This window comes from Strigops habroptila, chromosome 6 (assembly GCF_004027225.2).
Source record: "Strigops habroptila isolate Jane chromosome 6, bStrHab1.2.pri, whole genome shotgun sequence".
NCBI lineage: Eukaryota > Metazoa > Chordata > Aves > Psittaciformes > Psittacidae > Strigops > Strigops habroptila.
This window is the reverse complement of record NC_044282.2, coordinates 8511050-8529972: the sequence shown is the minus strand read 5'-3', so window position 1 is coordinate 8529972 and position 18923 is coordinate 8511050. Positions and strand designations below refer to the sequence as shown.

General features: G+C 36.6%; 1 protein-coding gene across 3 annotated transcripts in view; it reads left to right on the top strand.

Annotated features, from left to right (window-relative positions):
- The window catches only part of NKAIN2 (sodium/potassium transporting ATPase interacting 2), a 538764-nt gene that overhangs the window by 232378 nt on the left and 287463 nt on the right, over window positions 1-18923 (top strand). For all 3 annotated transcript variants that reach the window (XR_003991789.1, XR_003991790.1, XM_030489215.1), the window contains exon 2: window positions 9010-9147. Coding sequence is in view for 1 of the 3 variants with exons in the window: in XM_030489215.1 (XP_030345075.1) it covers window positions 9010-9147 (138 nt within the window). In the remaining 2 variants the exon portion in view is untranslated. The remainder of the gene's footprint in view (window positions 1-9009; window positions 9148-18923) is intronic.

The window sequence follows — 18923 nt, the reverse complement described above, 5'->3', positions numbered from 1 at the left end:
CACACAGAAGTGGAATATTTTGACACCATTATCATCACTGGGATACAGTGGCACCTGTTAGTGCTGTGGAATATGGAGTCATTCATGATGTGTGTTTAGTCTTTTGTCAGAGCTTTGCATCTATCCTTTTCCTTGTCCCTCACATTTGTAACTTTTCAATCTTAACAGACTAGGAATAGAGCCTTGTGATTAACTCTCCCTTAAGTCAGAAGTTTATTATAGTACTGCATTTTTCACTGTTTGTTACCTTGTAGGTTGATAAAACATGGCTGCAAATAGATAATATTTCAGAAACAATGTACTTAAGAAGATATCTGTATGCATACATGAATTGGCATACTAAAAACAGGTCAACATACGGTATTAGTACATTAGTCATTACAGATTAGCTTTTTATTCATGATATTTGTCATCAGGGCTAGGGAAAAGGAATGGCCAGTCTGCCTTCTAATTTTATTATAGCTTTAATGTTGTAAGAGGCAAAAGAATGAGATCGTAATCAGTACTGCTTACTTATATTACAGCCCCTGTGCTTTCCAGGGGCAGGTGATGGGTTTTGTATTTCTGTGAAACAGAAAGCTTAGGGTCCCACTTATTTAAACATATTGTTTCATAAAACCAGGAAAAACCTTCAAGTTTTCCTTGACCTGTTTAATGGGACCTTTTTGAAAGCACTGTCTGACTGACTCACTCTGGCTGTTCACGGGGCTTGGAATGGAGGCTTGTACCCCAATTGCCCAATGATCTAGGGCTTTCCTGTAATGACTATGACAGCATACAGTGTTTCACATGCTACTTTTTTTTCTTATAATCATGTTCAAAAGTAGATTGAATACAAATGGTGAAATATTGAAAACTGCTGCAAATTGTCTGGCTCTAACCAAAGATTCTAAACAATGATTCTTGTAAGAATTCTAACCAATTAGTTGAATCAACAATCTTGAACTAGCCTATGAGAAGACTTCATTTTCTTTACCAAAAAGGAAAAAAAGAAAAAGAAAAAAAAAAAAAAAAGGCTTCACCCTTAGGATAGAAATTTCTGTTTGTGGATCTGTGGATCAGTTGGTTTTCCCCAACAGATCTGAGAGCTTGTGCTTGTCCGTGGGACTCTGGTGCAGAGAACAGATGACCAGTCTGACTCTCAGGGTAGCCATGTTGCAGAAAAGACACATTGCTGCTTTCAGCACTACTTGGAGTTCCCCAATGACTAATGGCTTTATATACACGTAATAGCCAAAGTTTAGCAGCTAGAAACTTTCCTGACTATGACTCATATCAATTATCTCTCTTCCATAAAGTGATCTGCACAGTTTAAATGTCAATTTTCAGGTTATGCTAAGGCATGGAAATGTAGTAGGTGCTTCAAATAGTCTGTGTAAGTATAATGACTATTCCAGCAGAAGTATCTGAAGAGAGAGATTTCTGTAAGGTCAGTCGAAGTCAGCATTCTGCTTATCCATATTTACTTGTGGAATGAGTGACTACACGCAGGGAGCCCTCTGTGCCTTACAGTTCTGACATGGGTTAGTTGTCATTCTCTCTCTTGTTTTGTGGACAGTCTTGTATGTCTGAGTACAAGTAAAGCCAGCACAGTAACTCTATATTGGCTGTTTTCACTTGATATAGTCCTCTGCCCAAATGACAAATGCCCAGTTCTTATTATCACAGGACTCTGTCCTGATGAGATAGTGCATGATCACTGCCAATACCATTCAAAATTACTTTTACTTACTGTAAGAAATTGAGTTTCTTGGAGGTATGCCTTTCCTGCTGAGGATTAGAAACTATTTTTTTGTTGTTGTTAGAAGGTAATTTTTTTTCAGGCCACATTTTATTTTTGGCTGAAGAAACATACACAGAAGATAGTTTCACTACCTCAAGACACCCTAGTTACATCCTCTTGTCAAATCCATAACAACATTATCACATCTTTGTTGAGTTTACAAATGTAATATACTGTAATTTGAATCACTGTGTATAAACTAGTTGTATCTTTATGAATGAAAGAAAGACCTGTTTTATTGTCAAATATTTCCATAAAGACAGAAAGAATTTGAAAATGTTAGATAAGGCTAATCTTGCTGAATGCTTTCTGAATGCTTGATTTTGCCTTCAGGCTTTACTGCAGGCAAATTCAGATTGTGCAATTATGAAATATTATTAAATCTTAATTCAAAAGTATTTTTACATTCAGAACTGGCTCAAGACTTGTCAGTATTGTCAGTAAAATTGAATTTTGCCACCTTAAAGATGAGGTGTGGGAGCCAGGGCTTCAGTGTTCTTGCCAGAAGGATGTAAGGAGAGAGAGAGAGGGGACTAGGAGTAGGGCAGAGAGGTGGAAGGAAACCCCTGAGCAGTCTTGATCTTTCCATTGCCAATGGCAGAATGGGAGAAGATAGGATTGAGTAAGTTGGCAGTGTTTAAACTTATTTGCATCAGTGGTCACTAACCCATCTATTATGATCACTCATTTGGCCACAGTCACAGCTAGCCTATCTCTACAGACCTCTGACATAAGCAAAAAAGCCCAAGACCATGCTCATAACCTACATGACCTTGTACTAGGTAGTCATACAAAGCCAACAATGCTAAACACCAGGTTCCCAGTATGTTTGAGTAATTTTCTTAATCCTTGATGCTGTCTTAAGCTTGCACCAGCAAACAGGCACAGCTTTTGTAAAAGGGTCCTGTAGCTGTGGCAGGCACTATGTTGCTATACTGCTTCCAGGTCTGAGCTGGCATGCAGAGATGTCAGCCATGTTTGCCCTGCACTCTCTAGTTTCAGAAGCACTGTGGGAATAGGCAACCCTCAGATTTCTGCCCCTGTGGTACAGGCCTGCACTCTCTAAATCTGCCCTTCTCAAAGTAAAAATCACATTTAAGCAAGTATATTAAGCTTTTTATATATATTCAATCTTCTGTGAGAAATGCTTTGTTAGTATTTTTTAGCATCTCTAAGTTATTATTACTGAAGTTCATCCTGTAGCTGAAATACTAAATGCATTATATTTAGCCTCATGGGTAGAACAGTTTACATGAGATTGATTTTTCAAATTTTCTTTCAGACATGCAAAAGGATGTGGTTCTAATACATATTTAAGTCTTGTTACTGTTGGGCAGCCAGAAACATCTTAAAGCATACACACGTGCACACACACACACAAAAATTGCTGTAACATGATGTTAAGATTTGTGATCTAATTTGTAGTATGAACTTAAGATCCTAACCCATTTAAGCCAGTCACTGGGATCAAGTGTGCAGCTGTATGTAAAACTTTACTCTGAAGACAAATGAAGGAACTGAAATACTCTTCTGTTTTCAAGAATATTGAAATCTACTATACCTCACAAATTGTGAATTTTTGTTGTTATTCACAACGGTAAATTTGGTCTTGTGCAGTAAAAAGAACTACAGGCATCTAAGACACAATTATCTCTACATCTCTGTGTAGCTATGTAAAATATTGCAATGAATTCAAGTATTTGCTCTAGGTTTCAAAATTCTATGTGCCTTAAATGCAACATTGATTAGGTTTTTTATCGTAATTCTAGCAATACGGTTCCTATAAGGTTATTCTAAAAGTAATTTTAGGAAGCAGTATTAAAAATACTAAATCATTGAGTGTTAAATTAAGAACTTCCCCCATTTTTTTCCATCATTATTCTTTTTCACAGATATTGGTGTTTCATAATTTGTGTGGATAAAGTACTTTGCAAGAATAAAACTTGTTGATCAAGCATTTTGCCAGCAATTTCCTCTTTTTTATTGCCTGCTCATACAGGAGGTGATTCTTCCAGGGAAGTACATGGAAGACAGGAGTTTGATTTTGTTATTGTTTGGGTCACCGGATGGGTTTCCATATATGTATGGTAGAGTCTAAATGTTTGTAAATCGTGAATATAGTACCCTGAAGATATGTTCAGTGCACACTAAAACATTTTTATTTACCGTCAGCTTCACCAGCTCAGCTTTGGCTAAAATCTTTCTTATTTTCATGTCATGAGTAATAATAACTGAAGTGTTATTTAGATAACAGTTCTACTTGTCATTACTACATAACAGAAAACCTACTGTAGAAAGCTCGTATTTACCAATTTTTTATTATTTCTATGTTCAGACAGAAAAGGCAGCTGCTGAGACTTAGAATATGCTCTGTACCTGTGGAGAGCCCTATTGTCCTCTGTAGGTCACAGCAGAAATCCACTTGTACACAATATGATGCAGAGATGTGGTACTACACAGGATTTTTAAAAACTATGATTACCTTCTTATCAAGTGTGGTGAAAGCCTAGTTCTTCTCTTAACAGCATCAGACAGATAAAGGACAGGGGCTTAGTATTATATATGTGATTCCTTTAAGGAACCAATGGACAAGTGGAAACTAATAGCTCCTTGATTTTAACTAGAATTACCTGTGCTTGTGATGATTTTAATTAGATGTGCTGAGAACACTATTGTGTCCACAGCTCTTCACAGAACCTAATTTCAGTCTTGCCTGTCTTCTCACAAAGAAAAAAAAAAATCAAATCTTTTTGTCTTCCCCTGCTGTCTTTCGGTAAAGGACTTGACCCACGTGCACATGCACGTTTGCAGATGCATAGGTGTATTTTGCACAGATTTGACTTCCAGAACATTTTTCTGCTGGGTAGCTGGAGAATTTGTTGAGTAACTAGGCCCTCTATCTCAGGATATTATCTGAACTTTTGATGAAAAAATAAATGAACCTTACCAAGGTATGGCACAAATATACACATTCTGCCTCAAAATGATTGAAGTGCTTGGGGAGGGTTAGCTGGGGATGTTGTATGCGATGCAGGCATGCTCTAAATTTAGAATTCTTTCATAAACCCCAGGCCCAAAATACATGTATTTCTTGGGCTTTTTGTAACTTTCTGTGCCATAAAACCAAGAACTGAAAGTCATTAAAAAACTATACATCTAACTTAAAAACACAAGAAAATTAGTAGAAGCTGTGGGCATCTGATGCAACACAATTGAGCTGAGAGGACTTAATGAGTTACTGATTAGAGCTTAATTTCTGTAGCTCATTGTTAGCCTGCACCAGTCATAATATAAACCATGGTTGCTTGATTCTCCTTAACTGCGATTTAAGCTAATACACTCCTTTTCCTTTGGAGTGAACTGAGAGCCTGTAACCAACACTCAGCTGGTGAGTCCATCACTTGAATGTCCCTGCCCCGGACCCCAGAGTATTGGCTGCCTCCGTGCTGCGTGTTTTGTCCAGGGGCCCTGGCTGGGCGGGGCCATACATGCCCACTTGTGTGTGTGTGTGCCTGTGTGCACTTTAATTTCTATCAATGCAAAGTTTTGATTCTGTATCACTGTGAAGTAGGTGTGGTTGAGTTTCTTCTCAAGGAGCTTTCTGAGGAAAGGCACTTTGTCATTTTCCATTTTGGAGTTTGTGTTATAAATCATCTTTTGACTGGTTTCTCCTTTGTGGTTCCTGTCTGAAATTTTAGTCTAATCACATATATTAAGAATTATCTCAAAATGGTTTTCTTTATCCTCTGGAAATTCAATTCTTAGACTCCTCAAGGTTGGTAACACTGTTAACCTATTAACAACCAGCCTCTGACAAGAATCTGGAAGTAGTTTGAGCTATTCCAACTTGACAATATATAGGCTGTTTTTATTTTGTGTTTATTTTTAAAACAGTTAGCAGAAGTCTGGAAAAAATAATGCATTAGTAAAAATAGTTCACTGTAATTGCACTCAACTGTTCTATAATTTTATCAATGATTACTTAAGATAATCTGGCTATGACATTCTCTGTATTTGGAAGCTTAAGAAGACAATGTGGTGGATGTTTATTTTCTAACATTAGGAAATGACTCTCTATAACCCTACATTTTTGGTTCAATGCATTATTAAAATGGCGTTGAATTAAACCACATTTTTCTTTTGTTACCACTGTGTACTTTTTCATCCAAAGCATCTATTTTTCCGCTTTCCTGTTCTTATTTTAAACTTGTTTCCAGAAGAAGAAGAAGAAAACAGACAATTCTTTATCTCTTCCTAGACTTTAAAGATTAATATTTCATTGATAGTCCTTTCCTTTCTCTCGGGAATGTCCTTGAAACATCATTAAACACTTAAAGCTGGTGGATATGATTTGGAAAAAGAAGTGCAGTTGTTTGACCAGGAATTTTAAGTTTTTGACATGAATGAAAAAAAAAAAATATCTTTCTAAATCAGGTCTGTATTTTCTCTCGCTATGTAAGGAAATCCCTTATGATGCTGGCATCTGCGGAAGAGGAGGAAGCTACTGGTTTTAATAGATTTTGTCAGTACTTTGTCCTATTTTTCACTTTTCCCCTTTTAGAAACACAGACCAAATGAGAATTTATTTTTATTAGTAACTACATGTAGAAAGTCCATATTATTTTTCTCTTTCTTTGCGGGTTGTTTTTATTTTCTCTCAACCTTCATCTCTTCAGGAAGTGGGAATAAAGATCTAGTTCTGTCCTATATTTTCCATTTTGATAAATCTATGATGCACCTTGCTGCGGTAGTCTGATCTTCCAAGGAACGGCAGCTGCATTTTCACAGCGTTTTTTCTCTGTGTAGCCCATGAGAATGCTTCCATCTCACATATCCAGCACTCCCCACACACAGATGATTCCTTGGAGTGACAGAAGAAAGTCTAATAGCAAGTCTGGTTATGGCAAATGTGAGGTAGATACACAGGGATAGAGATGGTGCATAGTCGTCTCTTTGTTCTGCACAGCCAGTATTTACCCACTGCCTTGTGTGCCATGTTTTCCGGTAGATCCCCCACCAGAACTTTCAACATGGCCACAAAATCTGAGGGACTGGTTGCCTGCTCCTGGAGAAATTGCCAGTCATCAAAAAAAAGTACATTGGTGTGTGAGAAGTGGAGATTCGCACACAGTAGCCATTTATAGAGTACAGCCCCATAAACAAGTTTTAACCTAATGTTGTAGCAGGAATATTAGGTTTTCTGTTTTTTTTTATAATTAACTACCATGCCCCAATTTTCCAGTTGGCATACTTACCTTTATATTTTCCTACTGGTTAAATGATTTGCATCATCCCAGGTATTTTTTTGCTCACTGAATCCCTACTGTTACTCTACTAGAAGCTTGTACAGTTTAGACTCTTTTTGCTACTGCTTTGCTTTTCTCATTTACTCTTTGTTCAGCTGATGAAAATAAGATATCTTAATGATAAGATTATGTTAATGATAAAGCACAGGCAGTCTGAGATTTCATGTAGTTCCTAATACAGCTTGGCCTTCCTTTTCTTTCTTCATCCCATTGTCTCCATTAGAATATTATGTCTTGGGATTCTGGGAACTGTTCTATGATGTTGGTTTGCTAGGGAGGGTTGTAGGATAGCACAAATAAGTTCAGTAAGATCTCGAATGATGTAGGACTAGAATCTTTTTTTGGCAGTTAATATGTAAAATAAGATGGTAGGAAAAATACCAAGACTAGCTATAAACTGGATGCATTGTGTGAAAATCTATGTTGTAGAGAGGAATTCAGTGGTTGACATGAAAGCCTGAACTTTCAATTTCAAAATGATATGGCTGACAAACTTCCCCAGGATCATTTTGGCAATCCCTATCTTAAGGTTCAACTTCATGATGGAAGTACTATATAATTGACACTCTTTGCATTTGCAATGCTGGTGTAAGTGTAGGCTGTCTTTTTAATGGCAAGTTTTTCACTTAATTTCAAAAAGAAAGTGTTGGTGTGGCAGTGGACTGCAGCATGAAAATTGAAAAACTTTCCCATAGCTATATCATGCAAGAACAGTAGTTAATTATTAATGTAGTACTTGATCTCAAAAGGTGTTAAGTTTAAAATGAATGGAGTGTGTGGCAGATACACCCAATTCAATTAATCCACTGCATAATATAAACTGAGTGAATATTCACCTGTCATTTAATGAAACTTTATAAAGAAACATCCTGCTTTTTCTTTATTTTCCATACGTGGTGGTGGTGTTATTATTATTATTCATTTATTACTATAATTTTGTTTATTTTTAGTTTCTTTGTATTATTCACATTTGCCTGGAACTTGTCTATTCACCATTCCAGTTAGTGAAATTGTTGGAATGGTGTCAAAAAAATTCCTTACCCTTTCTGTCTAAATTCACTTCATCATCATATTGCCTTCTAATATTCACATCAGTATTATTTTTGTCAAAACATGCCATTCTGTCTATGGTCTGGGACACAGTGCTGTATTTTGACATAATGTCCAAACACCAGTTAAGGGACACCTACTATCTGAATTCTGAAATAATTTCTCCTGATACTGTCAGAAATGTAGGTTTTTTTAGTTGGAATGCTTGCAATGGTATTGCTTGAAAAGAGTTATCAACAGCCCAAAATTGTCCCTTAATTCTCATTTTAAAATTAAGTGTCTAGAGTCTTGGGTAACTGATGTTTGTGACAGTGAGAGGAGGTAAACTAGAGTCATTATCAGTAGAACCAGGTCAAAAAGTTGCATGCATTTGATTACACATAAAATTCCACTGGGAGGATAGCTGGGGATAGAAGGAAGAGAAAAAACCAAAAGGTAGGGAAATAATGAAAGTAAAGAGTTAGGACTAGGCTGAAGGATGGTGTTTGTGAATGGAAGCGAAGCTGAGAAGATGCCATAAGCCTGCCATTTACTTTCAGCACCGGTACTCTAAAACGTTATATTTGCTGGTGTATATAATAAAATGATGTGTTTCTCTTCCTGCAAACATACTGTCCTAGTGAACAGTTTAGTGTCTCGGCAGAACTGCCCACGTGAATATTTTAGCTAACAGAATACAACTCAGTAAACTGACAGTGAGAAATGCAGCTTTCATTAAAACAAGAAGGTAAAACATTGCAAACTCATTTTACTTCCGACTGAAGTATTTTTTTAACTCAGGGCAATTATCTCGGGCTTGGAAGGGGAAATTCACAAACAGATGTTTCTGGTCTGTTCTAATCTATTCCTGCTTTTGCTTTCTAACCGTAGGTTTCTGTGCTCGAGAGGCAGATATTTGACTTCCTTGGTTATCAGTGGGCACCCATCCTGGCAAATTTTATACACATTATCATAGTCATACTTGGCTTATTTGGAACCATCCAGTATAGACCTCGTTACATAACAGGAGTGAGTATTTCATTTTATTTACTTTTTTTGATGTGCATGTTAAAAAAAAAAAATCTTACAGGTGGAATAGAAATCTTGTCTTGGTTTATCTGTCTTTAATATTTTATGTTTACTTACTATGTTTTTGAGACACCTTCAATAATTAACTAGTAGCAACCTACAAAAGTTGAGAGTCAATGCGATCATAAACTACATGACAATATGAACTTTCAAGAAGTGCAGTCAGTTTAAAGAATTACAGTATCCTCAGAATTACAGGAATTTAAAGCTAGAATAAGTGCTAGCCATAACTTTCCTAGATACACTGGACCTCAACAACAGATTCATCATTATAGTTACTCATTATTGTTATTAACTGTCCTGCTGGAGTGCCTATCTGTTATGCATATCCCTCCTAGAAATTAGTCCAAGTTGAAACTGAAGTATGAGAATGTGGTAAGAAATGCAGGTTTGGTGGTTATGGACCAAGGGCTCCAAAATAAAAGTAAGGATTTTGACCTTTATATTTTTGATCCATTTCTTTTAGTTATTCAGCAACCCCTTATACACAGACTCAATATTGCTGTACTCTGTGGTACAATACAGTATTAATGAAATCCTCCTTTCATATTCTGGGTTTGGTTTTTTCATATTTGTAGGTATAAGACAGAATAACAACTCTGAAAGCCAACATTTGAACACCTTTTGTTAGAAATGATTTGCATAACAATATTTCTATCAAAATTGACTGCTAATTCAGTTAAAGCTTTTCAGAGACAGATAGCAATCAAAAAGATTTGCCCGTACAAACCCATATTCTAATGTCAAATGAAAATAACTCCACTCAATCTGTACCCACTTCTGCAGTCTGTTTCCTATTGCACTCTTCCCACATATACCAGTAGTCATTCAGGAGATAGAAAGGTTTTACTTGTACCACTGTGCTACCATCCATATTTCAGTAGTGTGATGCTAACAGTAATATCATTTGTCTGTGTTTCTATCTCTGTGATTTCCTATATGCAGAAAACATGTCTCTACTGGTCGAATGTCTTCATGCATGCACACAATTTAATATATTCCAAAGCATATACTTCTTTATGCATGCACACAATTTAATATATTCCAAAGCATATACTATCAACATTGAAAAGTATATTGTAAGTCTGAAATATTTATAGTGTTTCCTTTAAATCACAACTCTAGGAGATACGTGAATGTGAACTGGAGTTTTCTTCTTCCATTTCTAGTTCTTTGACCAGTACAAAAGGCTTGAAGATTAAAACCCAAAATTCAAGCAAGCGTCAGTTAAATAAAAAGAATTAGAAGTTCCATCCTAAGACTATTCAAAGGCATAAAAATGAGCATGAGCATAAAATGCTTAGGTGAGCTAAACAAAAAAAAAGCTAGATTTAAATAGTCTTTTCAACAGGAGTACAGAAAATTACCTGCTACAATAATGAATGCGTTCTGAATGGGGAGGAATACCAGCCTTAGAAATACGTACTGTTCACCTACTGTTAGTAGAATGGGACGGTTTGTGCCACACCATCTACTAATTTTCACACCTATCTTCTCAGAGCTCCCTCTCCCCCTCACTGCGTAGCCCATCTGGTGTTGTGAGTTTGCCTTCCCTGATCCTCTCAATGAATTGAATAGAAGCAATCTAAGATCAAATTGTTTGTCTTGCTCAGCTTTTATAATAGACACCTGAATCTGCTATTTATCACTTAGATAAGGAAAGAATGATGGAACTTTCATCCTTCATTTAGTTGCATCAACAGAGTGCTATGATTTTTTCATTTCTACCACTGCTCTCTTTGGAGAGTATCTAAAGTCAGGATGAGGGAGATGGTACTGGTCACTGGAGGGAGAGATAAAGGAACTGCATCCTTTTATTCAGTTCTACTGGGCCCAGAATAGGCACCTTGTTATAGCTGGGAAAAACTCAGTAGTGTTATCTGACATCAGGAGTAAATTTGTGAGTTCAAAGGCAAGAAGAAAGACAACAGCCTGTAAGCCTGCAAGGGTGTAGCTATGAGGTGTTCAGGTGAATGAATATAAATACTCAGACTTCAGTAGATTCTGCAAGGGTCAATCTATCTTGAGTGGACTCTATAGGACCCTTAATCCACAGTCACGTTAGTACATCAAGTATAGCTTGCTTCAACAAGACTACAATAAATTTCCTTTTTACTGTGCATGCTTCATAAAGGATATAAAAAAAATGTTTTCCAGAGGTTGTGAATCATAGGTTAAAGAGAACAGGGAGGTTTTAAGGTGAGATTTAAAGAAATGATTCAGTGGCTTAGGGAGAAGAGGAAATAAGTTTTAGACAGATGGAACACCACAAGTGAAAGTATGTCCTTGAACTCAAAAGAGTCACAGGGAAGTCTGGAAGTGGGTGAGGGGAAGAGGTGGCTGTGTGGCTTCAGGCCTTGGAAAATAGTTCTGATTACATGGGATGCAGGAGTTGTCAAAGACAAAGAGAGCAGGAAACTGAAATTTAATATCATCAGTGGGGTTGATCTTAGTATAGGTTTGACAAGAACACATTCATTTTTGCTTGTAAATCTAAACCATTAATAAATGAGCAATTGATACAGGAGGTGAAACATCTGTTCTGAGGGTGGGAATGAGTGTATTTTCAAAGATATCTTTTCAAAAGATAATAATTAAGCCCTTTTTTTGTGAAAACAGTAATGGTAAAAGGACTGCTTAACAAAACTATGCTAAAACAGAGAATAACGATTTCAGTAGAAACAAAGCTTAGCCAGTGTAATGCCTGAGATGTAAATGTGGTTTTAGCAGTATTATCATAGGATCCATCTATACAAATGTCTGAGAGGTAATACCAGTGCAAATTAATAAGGGTTCTGGAAAGAAGCAATGCTTTCCACCTGGGTAGGACTTCGACTGGAGGTTCAGTTTCTCCCCATTCCTTTTATAGAGGGATTCTGGCTGTGCTGATGTGCACATATTCCTCACTCTACTATGGATTATTAGTCGCCTGACTAATCTAGTGACCTTCTACAATAGAGTAACTGCATCAGTAGACCAGGGAGGAGCTATGGATATAATCTATCTAGACTTCAGTAAGGCTTTTGATATGGTCTCCCACAACATTCTGGTCCCTAAATTGGAAAGAATTTGGTTTGGTGGATGGACTGTTAGATGGATAAGGAAGTGGCTGGATGGCTGCATCCAAAGACATATATTCAATGGCTCAGTGTCCAAATGGAAACCAGTAATGAGTAGCATCCCTCAGGGGATCATACTGGGACCAGTACTATTTAATATGTTCATCAGTGACATAGTGGGATTGCTTGCACCCTCAGCAAGTTTACAGGTAACACCAAACTGAGTGGCGCATTTGTTTCACTAGCTCTGAAATGAAGGCTCTAGGGGGACCTTATTAGAACTTTCCAATATATAAAGGGAACTTAAAAGAAAAATGGAGAAAAATTTTTTTTTTTACTAGCGCCTGTAGTTACAGGACAAGGGACAACAGGTTTAAACTGAAAGAGTGTAAGTTTAGATTGAACATAAGGAAGAAAATTTTTACAATGAGATGGTGAGGCAGTGGAACAGGTTGCCTAGAGAAGTTGTGGGCGCTCCATCCTTGCAAGTGCTCAAAATCAAGTTGGACGAAGTTTTGAGAAAACTTATCTAATGGAACCTATCTCGGCCTATGGCAGGGAGGTTGGACTACATGATCTTTAAAGGTCCCTTCCAACCAAACCTTTCTGTGACGCTATGAGTAAGGAAATGCCACTGAATAAATCAATGTTTTCTGGTTCCTGAATTATGGAAAACCTTGGCAATCTCATTTTCTGTTGCCTTAGCATTCCTAGAAAGCATTCGCAGAATATATAGGAAAGACAAAAAGTCCCATTTGTACTGAATGTCATTCTCTTCTTCAAAAAGGAATCCAGCTGACAGGTGAAGCTCACCAGTTCTCCAGTGCTACAGAGGTAGTACTGTAAAATTAAGTACTTTGTTTCTTCACTGCCATTGGTAGAAGTAAAGAAATATCTGGTGAGAAAGAGAAAAACTTTGAAGTGAATTATGAAATATTAGAATTTGAGGAAAATCATGTCTGAGAGGTAGATTCCACTGTAATTTCCACTGCTTATTTGTACCTTCTAGACCTGTTATATTTACTTCTTCTAGAATTAGTTCCGGCAAAGAGACAATTTTTGTACGATTCTGTAGTTTTACTGAGCAGTCTTATAGACAAAACAAGACTGATAAGAAAGTGAAAAAGCGTTTGTACTGAAGAACATTCACCTGTCTTGAGTATAATGTGAAGATCCAATATCAATAAGAAAGAAAACTTTTAATCCAGAAAAAATTGCCTTGTTTCAAACCTGTGACTGTAAGAAAATGTACAAAAAGCTTTTTCATAATGACCTATTCATTGCACAGTTCAAGTGGACTTTGGCTGTGTATGAAGCAAAATTATGAACAACATTAGTAACATTTTCCCAGGCGGTTATTTATTCTGTTCTAGTATTTCCTCCTCTTAAACATAATAGTAACACACCCTAAAAATAGTGAACATAATAGAACCATAGAATAGTAGAGTCGTTTAGGTTGGAAAAGACCTTTAAGACCATCAAATCTAACCATTAATCTAGCGCTGCCACATCCACCACCAAACCATGTTCCTAAGCGCCACATCTACGCGTCTTTTAAATACCTCCAGGGATGGTGACTCCACCACTTGCCTGGGCAGCCTGTTCCAATGCTTGACAACCAGCAGATATCTGGTACATTGAAGTCCCAATGAGAAGAAGGGCTAGTGATTGTGAGACTTCCCCTAGCTGCTTATATTTCATCCTCCTCTTCATCCTGACTAGGTGGTTCTGTAACAGATTCCCACCATGATATGTGACTGTTGGCCTTCCCTCTGATTCTTAGCCATGAGCACTCAAACTTATTGTCACCGTTATTAAGCTTTAGGCAATCAAAACACTCCCTAACATACAGGGCTATTCCACTGCCCGTACTTCCTTGCCTATCCCTTCTGAAGGTGACACTTCAGTTGTATGACACATCCCACCATGTTTTCGTGATGGCAACTGTCATAGTTTTCCAGCTGCACAATAGCTTCCAGCTCCTCCTGTTTGTTGCCCATGCTGTGCGCATTGTTTGTTGCCCATGCTGTGCGCATTGTTGCGGATGCACTTCAGTTGGGTGATTGATCCTGCCACTTTTTGGAGGGGAGAAGCCCTAATACCTATGTGGCCATTCTCAGGCGCTTCCATGATTTCTAACACATCAGTAACCCTGTGCTGCCATGTGGATCTCCATCCCTCCACTGAGATGGCAGGCCAAAGGACCTCGCTAGCACACCATCCCTCAAACGCTGATGTGCTGCACCCAAGGTTATCTCTAGTGAGCCTGATTTTATCCCTTTCGCCCTTCAAATCCAGTTTAAAGCTCTTTCAGTGAGCCCTGCTAACTCGTGTGCAAAGATCCTTTTCCTTCTTTGAGATAGGTGTACCACATCTGTTGCCAGCAGGCCTGCTAACATGTAAACTGACCCATGATCAAAAACCCCCAAATTCTGTGAGTGACACCAGGCTCGCAGACAGGTATTGATAGTGACTCATACAGAACGCAGTATACTAGGAGGAGACAAGGATCTCAGTTTAACACAAATCAAATTCGCAGCCTTTAAGAGCAAAAAGAATCTTGTACAGGATAATACCTGGTCATATTAAGTCTGGGAGAAAAGGATAGATTATTAGTGGTACTTTACTTAACATATAATTGCTTATATATATTAAAAAACTGAAAGAGGCAATTACCTTATGTCTGAGCTTCTTGCAGCATCATCAGTCTGTCAAACCATTAGGCCCCAGAGAGCGTAACTGAGTTAATCTATGTCTTTTTAAATACTAGACATTGTCAATTGCTTCAACACCCCTAGTGTGATCTACTTAATGCCTTATATGACAAGTAGCCCTGAGTCTGCCAGATCTATTTTGGAGTATTTCAGTTTTATATTGCAGTTTAGTATCTTCCATGTTTTTTAAATGTTTGAAGTAATACATGAAAGTGTGCAGAAGTTTATCTGTCATGTGTACATACCAGGATACTATCAAACAACGTTAACCATGCCATAGAAAACGGTAAAGCCAACAACATCAGGGAATCTGCAGTTCTAGAACCATGCTTTTCTGAATTTTAAAACAGGCTCCATATAGTTAATGATTTGGCCAGAATTTTTTGTGAGAAAACATTTCAGGAGACTGTTTTGTTAGCTCTTGTAAGAGAACCAGGTTTTAGTTCTTTCTCCTGATGAAACAGTTATTTATAATACAACAAGGATTCTTGTGCCTAACATTTTTAAATAATTGAGTTCTGAGATTAATTTACCTTATTGACCTAATCCAATTTATTTTCCAGATACTTGTTTTATTTAAAATAAGGAAGTGTATGTAGTCAAGCTCAGTACATGAATTATTAAAAAATATATTTTACTTCTGCTTTCTTTATGGCTGTTGGGAAATATATATATATATAAAAAAAATATATATAAATATATATATTTAAATATATATATATATATATATTTCACCCTGAATAAAGAGGAGGGTGAAATTAAATTGAATGGTCATACATTCTTGTCAGCCTGCAAAGCACGAAGTTCTTGAAGTCTGTGAAGTCAGACTCCTACCTGAGACTGCTGTCTATAAAAGGGTTTCTCAGGAAGTACTTTTGTCTCCGTTCTGAGACAAGTCATTGAGCGCTTCACCTTAATTGTACTTATGTGATAATTTATGGTGTTGCAACTAAAATGCAGACATCTATAGAAGGAGGCACGTAGTCACAGAAACTGCTTCTATGCTCTTCACAACTTTTCAAAGCAAGTGATAATTTGGGGTCATAGGCAATAATCTTCTGTATAATCATTTTGAGCTAATGGCCAGTAATACTGTAAGTACAATTAAATAAAGACCTTGAACATTTTAGTAGCAGCTTTGTCTATTGGCTGTCACAGGAGACTGAATCAGGATACTGATTCTGTTTCAAAATGTGCCATTGGCAAGATGTTTTTCTTGTTCAAGTTTGTTCAAGCGCACATAATGATATTCCTCAGTTTGTTCCTTGATTCAGTATTTTTGCGATGGATAATAATGAATGTGAATGTTTATGCTGTAGTTTGTATCTGTATTCAGTTCTGTATTTCGATGTATTCAGTTACTGAATACAATATTACTAATACTTAATATAGATTTCTGGGAATTTTAATTGTAAGTAAAGCAACAAATAATTATATAAATAAGTAGATATCTACTTATCTTTTGAAGAAGACTAGCCTCTCACGTTTCAGTACAAATGTGCTTGAGAAAAACAGAATTTCTTTTCTGCAAATATCACTAATACCAGCAACAGAATGAGTATTTTTTCAGGATAGTCTGTCACTATATTTACTAAAATCTTTGCTGAACATGAACCAGAAAGCAAGCTGAACAAGTCTGAAGTAAATCCACTTAAAATTGGAAATAGTACTTGCAGGAAACCTTCTCATTATACATGCTGTTCTCAGTGTAAAATTTCCAGGATTTATTGGTTTCAATCAGGTTGGAAATATCATGATTAAAGTTGATTTGTGTTTTAGTACTTATAGGCCAGATCAAAACCAGGAAGCGTGTAACCACAGAGGCTGTATTTCCATGTTAGTAGAAAAATCTGTGTCAGTGAAAACTTAAGTAATGTCGAAAAAGTCAGAGGTAGTCCAAATGCATATATACCCACTGGAAAATTTAAAACAGAACAAAAAAGAGAAGTGTCTCAATGACAAGCAATAAAAGAGAATGTTGACAGAGTATTAATTTCTCCAAATAGTAGAATTCCAGAAATCAGGCACTATAAAGTGAGTGTGTGCCTTAAACAGGGAGGATAGAATAGCTATTTTATTTGGGAGTTGCAAGTGTGTAAAGAAATTCTCACACTTGGGAAAGGAGGTACTCATCCAGTAGTTTCAAGTCTCGGTAACATAAGCACACTAACATTACATTTTCGATCAGAAAGATCAAAAAGATTTGGAAAAACTAGACTATACAAGATCAAGAAGATGATAGCATCCCAAGAAGTGGTCATTATGGAAAACTATGTCTACACCTAAATCTGTCTATTTTGTCTATTTCTCAATGCTTATTCATTTTATTCTTGGGGCAGATGATTAAAAATTAGTCACATAGAAAGCTTGCCTTCAGTTGAAAGTAAGTCAGATGAGTTTGTTAAAAATAATTCTATCTGAGTCATCAAAAAACAGTGACTACAATATTAGTGGTCACTGTGCCTCAGGAAATATCTTGGTGAAAAATGGAGAATAAAATCTTGATCCTAGCTTAGGATCCCCAGAGATACCCAAATTAAGAAGCAGACAAAACAAAGGAGAAGTAGCACACTCGTATTGTTACTTAGTAGAGATGGTTAACTAAAATAAACAGCTCTGTGAGAGTTTCTGTCTGATTAAGTAAATCAAAAAAGAAAATTAATAAAATTATAATGCAGCATAGGATTGTATAGAAGTAAGAAAAAGCTTTGAAAAGCAAAGTGCATGGCCAAGAGTATGAGGACAAACGAAGTACAGAATAAAAATAAAAAAATTAAAAGAGCACTAGTAAACCTTCAAAATGAGTATTGCAGAACCATTTTGGAGACACTCCAGTAAAGCTTCAAATCATAACATTAATTAAGACTACTACAGTGCTGAAGAATCCACCTAGACCCTGAATTAACCCCAAGTTTCATTCATGGTTTTGTTTTAATTATGCCAGGTAAATCGATGCTAAATGAAGCACTGATATTTCATGGTATAGTAATTACTGCATAGGGGCACTTTCATGAAATGCTTTCCGTGCCATGAATAGAAAAGTGTATTCTCCTTAGCACATTCCATGATAAGTATTCAATATCACTAACATTCTTTTCAATACAGAATTCATACTAAATTGTTTGGTTGAGGGATGCTTGCTGTTTCTTGAAGCTCACCTTCCTAAAATCATCCTTGTCCTGGTCACTTTTTCAGTAATCATCTTTCAGATCTCATCAGTGTTTTCAGAAATATCTCAATGTTCAGAAATACCTGGAGCAAGAGCATGTTATTACAACTTTTTGTCCTAAAAATTCTTATAAAAGATTACTGATAATAATTTGGATGTCACAGGAGAGTAGAGTTTGGCATTCTTTCTGTAGTCTGTCCTTTCAGTACTGGATGCTACCTCCATAAGCATGACCTTTGTAAATTTTGCAAACTGCTATTTTATTGGAGAGTTTTGCTCACTTCTGGCAGATGTTGAGAAAATCACTAGTGATGTAAGTAAAAGAGTGCCCTTGGGACTTTAAACAACATTTGAGGAAAGGGATTTCAATTCACAGGGAGGCATACTGCTTAATAGAGTGCTTTTGCTGCTGTTGCGTTAAAAGATTAGATTTTTGTATGTCATGGATTTAAATGTGCTTTCATTTATATCTAAAAGGACAGGCTCAGCTTTTGGAACCGAATCTAGCCTACTTTATGGTAGGGATGGGAATGTGAAGTAAGAAGTTAGTGAATAGCCATCTGGTCAGTGTCGCAGATGTCACAACTAATCCAAATTTTGAGTCTAACATATTCCACACATATAGAATTTGAACAAAAAAATGCTTAAATATTCCAATGGTCAAAAAGTCATTTGTTCTTTATTCTTATTGGCTAGTTTATTGATGGAGTATTAAATACCAGTTTAAAATAGAATGTCTGCTTTTTTAGCTGATAGTCATTCCAGAAAGCTAGT